This window comes from Lolium rigidum, chromosome 7 (genome assembly GCF_022539505.1).
Source record: "Lolium rigidum isolate FL_2022 chromosome 7, APGP_CSIRO_Lrig_0.1, whole genome shotgun sequence".
Taxonomy (NCBI): Eukaryota; Viridiplantae; Streptophyta; class Magnoliopsida; order Poales; family Poaceae; genus Lolium; species Lolium rigidum.
The window spans coordinates 3,749,194-3,758,101 of NC_061514.1; the positions used below are offsets into that span (position 1 = coordinate 3,749,194).

The following is an 8,908-nucleotide window of genomic DNA, read 5'->3' on the forward strand; positions in this document are numbered from 1 at the left end:
GAATTCCGAGAAAGAGTAAAGAGCGAGACAATCCCGGCCGTGTTCCTCGCGGACACCCCGCCCGCTACCATCTCTCTGTCCACTTTCAAATCTCCCATTTTCTCCTCGGCCTCGTCGATATCTCCCCAAAAATTTCACGAGCTACAATCTGCCCAGCCCCTCCCACAAATCAGGCTCCGGCTCGGATAGCCCCAGATCGCGTCCGGCCGGCGATGGCGGGGACGGAGGCCGTGGAGCAGGCGCACGAGCTCTACAGGGGCGGCCGCCACCGGGAGGCGCTCGAGCTCTACACGGCCGCGCTCGCGGCGGCGCGGGGCCCCGCGCAGCGCATAGCCCTGCACAGCAACCGCGCCGCCTGCTACCTCAAGCTCCACGACTTCCACAAGGTCTCGCCTCTCTGCCTCCGTTTGCCGGATCGATTTGACTATTGATTTCATAGATTTCGGGGTGCCGGTGCCCCTTGGGCGCCTGGAAGGCTTAGTGTCCCTTAGAAAAGTTTGATCTTTAGCACTGTGTATTTTGAAGATTTCGGGGAACTTAGTATGGTTTATAGCGTGCACAGATCGCTCGTTGATGTCCTTTTAGCTATTCAAATGTCAAGTTTTGACTATGGGGGGATACTCTTGTGACCAAGATGTCCCAATCAATTGTAGCTTGCTTAGCTAGGTGTCTAAATTTAGCCCACCTGATGTTAACTGTAGTGCTGTGAGGTGCTTCAAACCCGGTTTACTATCCTGATTGACTGAATTAGAGAGGCTGGTATTGCTTTCCCAAAACTAACAGCAGTAGAAAAACTGTTCCGTGGAAATATTAATCCACATCTAGTCAACAAGGCATAAACCGTGAAGTAGCGAATGGTTTAAATGTATCTGAGCCTCTGAACCATCCGACAGACTGTGTTTCAATATTGAATGGATTATTTGTATGGCAATGTGAAATGTGAAATTTCATCGAATAGTCAAATTCTACTTTGGTGGTCTACTCTGTCTCTGTGCTTGAGAAAAAAGAATGCCCCCTTGCGAACCCATCTATAGCTGTACATGTTCTGTACTGGATGTGGGTATTTATCTGGAATAAGTTGACTCCTGACATCATTTATTGTTCTTTTCTCTATATTATCATCACTGTTACCAACACTGAATTCGCTTCTTTTATGATAATCGTATAGGCCGCCGAAGAGTGCACATCTGTCCTTGAGTTGGACACTGAGCATGCTGGAGCTCTCATGCTACGTGCCCAGACTCTTGTCACTCTAAAAGATTACCAGTCGGCTCTATTTGATGTGAACAGGCTAATTGAAATTAATCCGTCATCCGAAGTATATCGGAACCTTCATGCACGGCTCAAGACACAGCTGGTATGCTTTTCTACTTGAATGTATTCTTCTTACTCACTTTGTTCTAGTTTCTTTCGTGAGTTTTACTGGAAATGTAGTGTCATCAGATTTAAGTATAACTACAAAAATATCTCTTAAACAAGTAAAGGAATAGATCATTGCCGAATTTTAAAAACATGTTACATTAGATCTGCTACTCTGTATTTTTTTCAAATATATATCAAATGTTTGGAATGTAAATTTTAGGCTGTTGACACCAGCACATCCCTTTTAGTTAACTAACCGAGTTATGCCGCCTGTCTTGTGTATGTTTTTGAAATTTGAAGTCACTAGCTCCGATTCCAGAATCTGAAGAGGAGTCGCTATATACTGAAGAAGACAAAGAAGATCTGCCCCTAAAAGAAGATAAAATGAGTGAAACTTTTGTCGCCAAGTCTGATCAACCTGCTGCTAAACTGATTCCTGAAAAGAAACCTGCAAGCGAACTTCCAAAGGTTGAGGTGCCTCCCAGTCTGCCATCAAAATCCCAGGGTTGGGAGACCGTCCAAAAACCAAAGGGCCATTCAGGCCTTGACTACTCGAAATGGGACAAAGTTGAGGACGATTCAAGTGAAGATGACGAGGATGATGATGAAGATGAGGTGCCCCAGTATAAATTCAAAGTCAGAACCATCGGTGTGCGTTCTGTGAAGTGATGGGATTACCAATCAATAAATGTATTACTCCGTGGTCTGTGGATAGTCGTTTGACATCATCCCTACTAACTGAGGTCCCATTTGCTGTTCAACATCTCGGAATACTTGGATGAACAAGTGTTACCTGTCGGTGTTTGCTTAGCTGGGACTCAACAGAGTGTAATAATAGAAGAGCCCCCGCTGCTCTCATCTTGTGAGCTGGAGCTCAGGTAATTTTTGCAAATTCATGTTTGACTAGATCTTGAGTTGTGGTTCATGTGCTCGCTCGCTAATGCTCACATCTTGGTGCAGGTTCCAGGATTTGGAACCTTGGCTGGGAAATCCTCAAGTTTGTGGAGCACATCATGTTCCGGGGCACAGGGGGAAAGGAGCACAATACGTTGATGCTGTAGAAAAAAAAAACCTTTAGTTCAGGCTGACAATCTTATTGCAGTGTTCATCTTCGTAGAATCCTAGTCTAGTTACCAGTGTACATACATTGCCCATCCATGTATTTGAAGTTTTATTTGTGTTGATCCGAGTTCCGTGTTCCTTGTTGATCCAAACCAATAGTGGCTTTACTTTTTTTTGTTGAACTGCAATGAAAGACTTGCCTGTTCGGTTCCTCTTTGTTGATCAGTAGCAGCAGAATGGCTTCAGTACTACTGCTGATTAGTCGCTGCATTGAAATTAGAAAAATGTTCTGACGTGCTAGAGCGTATATTAGATATACTATTATAAATCATTGATTCGGTTGTGGCTATAATAATCCATACCAGTTTTCCCGTCATTGACCAGATTGGAGAGTTTTTGACATTTGCTCACTTCAGTTCATCTCATTGCCCCAAAAGGAAGGTGAAATGCAGACTGAAACCACTGTAAAAATTTACCTATTTGCTCACCTCACTTCAGCAGTAGCCAGAGGGCAACACTTCTGCTAAGACTTCACAGCTTTTACATCTGTTCATATCTTGTCAAGAGGTGAAACGGCGGAAACTGACGCGAAGCCGCTTTCAAATAGTAGAGCAAACTTCGCTGTTTTGGTGATAATTATTCAGGACATATTTGTAAAATTCAATTCTTAAATTCAGAATTGTGGGGCCCTCCAGCAGTAGGAGAATCCCCTTCAAAAATTAGCGTATGCTGCTAATTGCGGCGCGCACACGGTATTCTTTAGTAAAAGGCGAAAGAATAGTTCGCTTTGTGCTCACCGCGCAGCTGCGTGCTTTCTCAAGGTAGCTCTGGTGCTCCTTATATACACGCTCCTCGGCTGGCAGCGCTTCTAGGCAAGCGAGGTGGGACTAAACTCTGTCTGCTGAGTGCTGAGCGCTCTGCCCGCCGCGCGGCTGTGGCTTCCCTAGCACAAATGGGCCAGGACCGTGATATCTCCCACCAACCAAACGTTATGGGCTGGGCCTGGAGAGCTTAGCCTAACATCTCTCTACGGTGGGAATAGCCCAGTATCGTTTTCACGGGCACCGCTTTTGTTGTATAAAATGAAACTGCCTATTTTCCCCTTTACCCTTGATTAGTAAATCAATTTGTTTTAAATATTATTTGTAAAAAAAATGGAAGGACATTATTTTTAAAAGTAAGTATTTCCTAGAAATGCATAGCAAGGGATTTTCAAATCATACAATATATACTTTGTGTACACAATTTTTTTCACGAGCCATTCCTACCAACCCGGAGATGGTTTAAAGTAGAAATAGAAAGAGAGAAGTCTTGAGGGTCCACCGTCGGTGCCATCTTTGCACGTCGCCTCTGTCCTCCTCCTCCTCCTCCGGTGGGGCGTCCGCTGTGAGCGAGCATGGGCGAGGTGGCCAGGTCCCCTCCTTGTACAGTAGGTTTAGAGGTAGGTCTTCTTGTAGTTTTCTCCTAGTGTAGTTTTACGTCACGCCGGCGGGGAATCGGTCGCTGGAGCACGCAGGCTGCGCCTGGCAGCTGGCAGCGATGCTCCTCCTCTCGCCATGGTGCTTCTTCGGAGGTTGAAGATAGAGTTGGGGATGGACGGAATCGCTGCCTTCCCATTCAATAAGCATGGTGTTTGGGTCAGCGGTACCCCAGACCGAGTGATGGAGGGGTGACCCCTGCTCTTCCACTCTTCTTGCCATCGCCGAGGTGGTGAAGGTGAGGTTGGGGAAAAGCACTTGCTAGGCAGATCTGAAAGAGATCGGGTGAAGCTTCACTTTCCTAGTTCAGCAACGTCAACTCTCAAGGTGGATTTCCGGCCTAATCTTAAGATTACACTCGGGAGAGCTCATCAGCAACACCGTTTCTTTGGAAGCTATGCCGCCCATGGCAGTGGTCGAAGGGCGGCCCTCTCTGGAGGCTACGTCGCCCTCTACTATGGTCGATTGGCGGTCTTCCAGTCATTGTTGCTTCTTCTGGTCGAATGGCAGCCTATCTATTTCATCCCGGCCTATGAGCATGGAGGGAGGCAGTAGCTCTTCTTCGTTGCATCCATGATCTTTCATGGAAGCTTCGTCGTCCCAAGTGGCGTAGTTCCCAGCGGCGGCGATGTGCTCCTGAGGAAGAAGTCTTGGACCCGATTGCTTTCTCCATTATGTGTTAGGGGTCCTCTTTGCAAAAGTCAAGGACCAACTTGTAATGTCCTATTTCCTTTATCTTTCTTTAAGATGTATTGTCCTTATTAATATTGTAATATAAGTATGATCGGGCCCTTGGAGGCCTTCTTGTGTTAAAAAAAAAAGTTCCCTACCAACCCTTGTTTTGTCTTGTGGGCGTGACTGCAGGAATGTGCCACTAATAGAAGAGCATAAAAATGGAACATTACACTCTTTCAATAAAGGTTAGTGGAAAATTAAGAAGAAAATTGGAAGAAATGAAGGCAAGACAAAGCAAGCATGGAAAATGAGTTGGAGCTCCAACAGTACAGCTGCCAATCCCGGTCACGTCCCAAAAACAAATAAAATTATAAGGAAAAAGCTTTCTTAAAACTTTTCCAGTCCCGTCCTTCCCCGGCGCCGGCGACGACCGCCGCAACCACCTCCCGGAGAGGTGGAAAGCTGACGTGCCTGTCCGTCTCAGGCGGAGGAGATGGCGAGGCACGAGGCCGCGGGGGCGGCCACGGGGGTGGACTTCCACCTGCCTGACGAGATCCTGGCCGTGATCCCCACCGACCCGTACGAGCAGCTGGACATCGCGCGCAAGATCACCTCCATGGCCATCTCCTCCCGCGTCTCCCGCCTCGAGGCCGACGTCGCGCGCCTCCGCCGGGACCTCGCCGACCGCGAGCGCTCCGAGGCAGACCTCCGCGCCCGCCTCGCCGACTCCGACGCCCGGCTCCTCGCAGCTCTCGACGACAACGTGCGTTCCTGTTCGCCCAGACGTTTGTGCCGGGAGAATTATGGTTTTTACTTAGCTGGTAGTGTTTGATTCTCCGTTTGCAGGCGAAGCTGGTGAAGGAGAGGGACACCCTCGCCGTCACGGCCAAGAAGCTGTCCAGGAACTTGGCAAAGGTGCGGTGTTCTTCCCTAAATCTTCTAGCTACGGTCTTAGTGTTGATTCCTGTGATTTCTAATTAGTATGTTTTGTTCTTAGGGTGGATTATTGCTAAAATTTTGCTAATCTTGATTACAATTGTGGATTTTAGTGTCTGTTCAGTAGAAATGTAGACTGAAGCCGTGGCATGTGTTGAATATATAAGCAAATATCCATATGAAATAATCCGAACAAGTAATTGATAAATCATGACTATGTAAACAAATAAACTAAACGTGCAGTCTAGTAAAATAGATGAACAGATCACATCTAAAGTAGACAAACCGATCGCATCTACCACATATATTAGAAGAAGAAACTCTAACAGAAACTGAAAGAGAAACGACATGATCACATACTTCACAGCAGCGTCGTTGTCGCCCATGTTGAGGTTGTCGAAGAAGTCGCTGAGATCCGGGAAGAAGTTGTCGGTGTGGAGGAACTCGTCGTCCGATGACGACGTCGTGATGCCGCAGGTCGCGCCTCGAGCGCTCCCCAAAAACCTGATTGCCCCTCACCCGTACGAGGTTCACGAGAGGCGGGGTTCCGGAGGCCTCATCGTCCCGGCGGTCGGTGCACGCCGACGGACGGGATGAGGAAGACGAAGGCGGCGGCGCAATGAACTGGAAACAGGTAGTCGCATATGTGTCTCGTACAGGCTAGGGTTCTCGTCCGCGCTTATATAGTGCGGTTCGGGAAGGTCGTGGGGCGCAGCCCACGTCCGAGTCGGCACAGCCACGATCCAGAAAAACCGGAAGGCAAAACGGCTGAGTAACGCGTCCGTTAATGACTCAAAATTGATTACACAATTAATTTCCCAAACAGCAAAAAGATAAGCTCGGCTCGGCGAGATTCCCGCAATCCGCGGCGCGTCGTGACGAGGCGTGGCGAGGCGGGCGGAGGAGGAGGAGTGCGCGAGGGCTCTCTCTCTTCTCACTCACTTACTAGGACTAGAACAGCCCACCTTATATACCACTCCAACTCTCTCCCAACTAGCAATGTGGGACTAAACTTTAGCTCCCACTAGTGCTGCCACTGATTATTGGAATGGGCCATGTGAGTTTCAGAATTTGATAATGGGCCATGGGCCAAAGGCTTCAGGATTTAGCAGCATGTTAGTGTCATTTGCTTGTTTATGCTAGTGATATGGCTTTCAGTGCCGATAATTATGGACAATTGCTAAAGGTTGGGTCGAACACTCCGCAGTTTCATGAAATTCGTCTTCCCGCTACTCAGTTCTAACTGTACTGTTACATTTTTGTGTGAGTTTTAGTGTACTCTGATGGAAGGTTACAGCTTTTCATTGACTTGTCAAAGTTGCCTATAGAAATTTCAGGGCTTCCATCAGAAGGCACAGCTTTGGTTGGAGCTAAATCCTGGTTGAAATTCTTGTTAGTTCTGTCAATTTCTGTGTGGCGAACACTTTGGGACAGTTTGACTTGTATAGGGGCCTGCAACTAAAAATAGGCCATGATTTTCTCCAAGTAATGTGGTGCTGTCACGAACAGACTAACACTATTCTGTTATGCTCATAGTGAAACCAGTGACAGGTAGATAGTTTTAGTATATTTTTTATTAAAAGAATTGTCATAGTATTTTAGAGATCAAATTGCTAACCAGGTTGGTGGGGAACAATTTGAAAGAACTCTAAGATTGGTGGATGACGACTACTGTCAAATACACTAATCTGTAATTTGATTCTACACTGCTGTGTGGAAGCTGGGAGTGTTGTGATGTGAAGTTTTCTTTGGCAACATACTCTTTCATGACTTTTTATTTACTGACTCTCGACTTATTGATCAAATTATTTGGTAGGAACACTAATTAATCGTTATAAACTTAGTCAAAACTCAGATTTTTCAAGAATCAACATGGAAATTTTTGTTTGGTAGTCGAGAAATTACTCAAGATCTTTTGTTCTTTGTAGCTGGAGGCATTTAAGAAGCAGCTGATGAAATCACTTAGTGAAGATAATTTACTGGTGAGTATTATTGACCAAATACTTCTTTTCTATTTGAAGATTTCTAGTTTCTGTTGTGCTGGCCCTGTTTGGTGACAAATAACATTACCTGCATAAATTTACAGCAATTTTCAGAAACAGGTGAAGATCGTGATGCAGATGTAGGAAATAATTGGACTGCTAGAATTCCTCCTGGGAAAGGTGTGGGTCAACCTCACAAATTTTAAAGCCAGTTTGTGGCTTTTCCTTGATTTCATTTTTTATTTTTGAATTGGCAGATGAAGTTTCAAGCAGCCGCGCCTCTTCAAATACTTCCAGCAGATCCACAATCACCGAATCATCCCAAGGTGGCATTAGTGAACTCTTACTTTTTGAACTACTAAATCATAACACATGGCACCTGTTATTTCTCGACCATCAGCTGCTTACTATGGTAGCATTCACAGGATACCAGTTCTCAATCACACCATATGTAGCCCCAAATATAACTCCTGGTTCAACACCAATTGTTTCATTCTCGGGTGGTTCTCCACTTGCATATTCAACTGGCCCTTCCACTCCGAAGTTTTATTCTGGTCCAACATCACCTACAAAATCCCGGACTGAAGGCCAATCAGCATTTTCATCATGGAATGGATCCAGTCATCAGTATTCAGCACCTGTCTCTCCTCCTGAACGCCGCTCATTCACAGGTTCTACACAGTGAATCATCAATTGGGGTCTGGTATTCATTTGAGATAGTCAGTCCTGAACGCATTTTCTTTTGTTATCTGTCCAGGGCGACCTCGTATAGATGGAAAGGAATTCTTCCGACAAGCACGGTTAGCTACTATGCTGTTGACTATTCAGAAAATTTGTTGTTTGTTCATCTCATAACACTTGTGGCTACAAAATATCAGGACTCGACTTTCTTATGAGCAATTTGGAGCATTCTTGGCAAACATCAAGGAATTCAATGCGCAGAAACAGTCGCGAGAGGTAGCATGGTTTACCAGTATCTACAGCCTTTCAATTCATTAATATCCAGAGATTATCTAATGTGATGTTTTCTATTTCATCGATTTCTACAGGACACACTGTCAAAAGCAGAGGAGATTTTTGGAACAGAGCACAAAGACTTATACAGTTCTTTTCAGAGTATGCTTAATCGCAACCAATCTTGAACCTATCACAGGCTGCTGTTTTTTCTTCTCTTAAACAAGCAGCTTTTCTTTTCATTGGTGTGTCTCTTCCGACTAAATGATTGTACCGTTCTGGTAGGCTAATCGTGCCTTTACCATGCCATTTGTTTTCAAGAGAGCATGTATCTTCGGAGTGAACATTGTTCTCTCATTGATCACAAGATCATATTGTCGAAAATCTGTGCATAGGCCACCCTAGTTCGATCGCTTTCATCCTCAATAGCATGATGTAAATGGATGTTTCAGTCTTTTT

General features: G+C 45.6%; 2 protein-coding genes and 1 non-coding gene across 3 annotated transcripts; 2 read left to right on the plus strand and 1 right to left on the minus strand.

Moving 5' to 3' along the window:
• Positions 1-212: 212 nt before the first annotated feature.
• LOC124678746 (protein unc-45 homolog A-like) lies at positions 213-2,431 on the plus strand. The gene is made up of 4 exons (XM_047214608.1): positions 213-386; positions 1,169-1,357; positions 1,663-2,240; positions 2,323-2,431. Exons 1-3 carry the CDS (start codon positions 213-215, stop codon positions 2,029-2,031), a joined length of 732 nt encoding a protein of 243 aa, XP_047070564.1. The 3' UTR covers positions 2,032-2,240; positions 2,323-2,431.
• A 679-nt stretch (positions 2,432-3,110) lies between these two features.
• Positions 3,111-3,230, minus strand: LOC124679854. The gene has a single exon (XR_006995283.1). It is a non-coding gene; the product is annotated as a U5 spliceosomal RNA (small nuclear RNA).
• A 1,756-nt stretch (positions 3,231-4,986) lies between these two features.
• LOC124675317 (uncharacterized protein At4g15545-like) lies at positions 4,987-8,908 on the plus strand. Its single transcript, XM_047211381.1, has 9 exons — positions 4,987-5,340; positions 5,424-5,492; positions 7,442-7,495; positions 7,600-7,675; positions 7,753-7,821; positions 7,921-8,166; positions 8,253-8,295; positions 8,374-8,452; positions 8,545-8,908. The coding sequence occupies exons 1-9, from the start codon at positions 5,071-5,073 to the stop codon at positions 8,635-8,637; spliced, it is 999 nt and encodes a 332-aa protein (XP_047067337.1). The 5' UTR covers positions 4,987-5,070; the 3' UTR covers positions 8,638-8,908.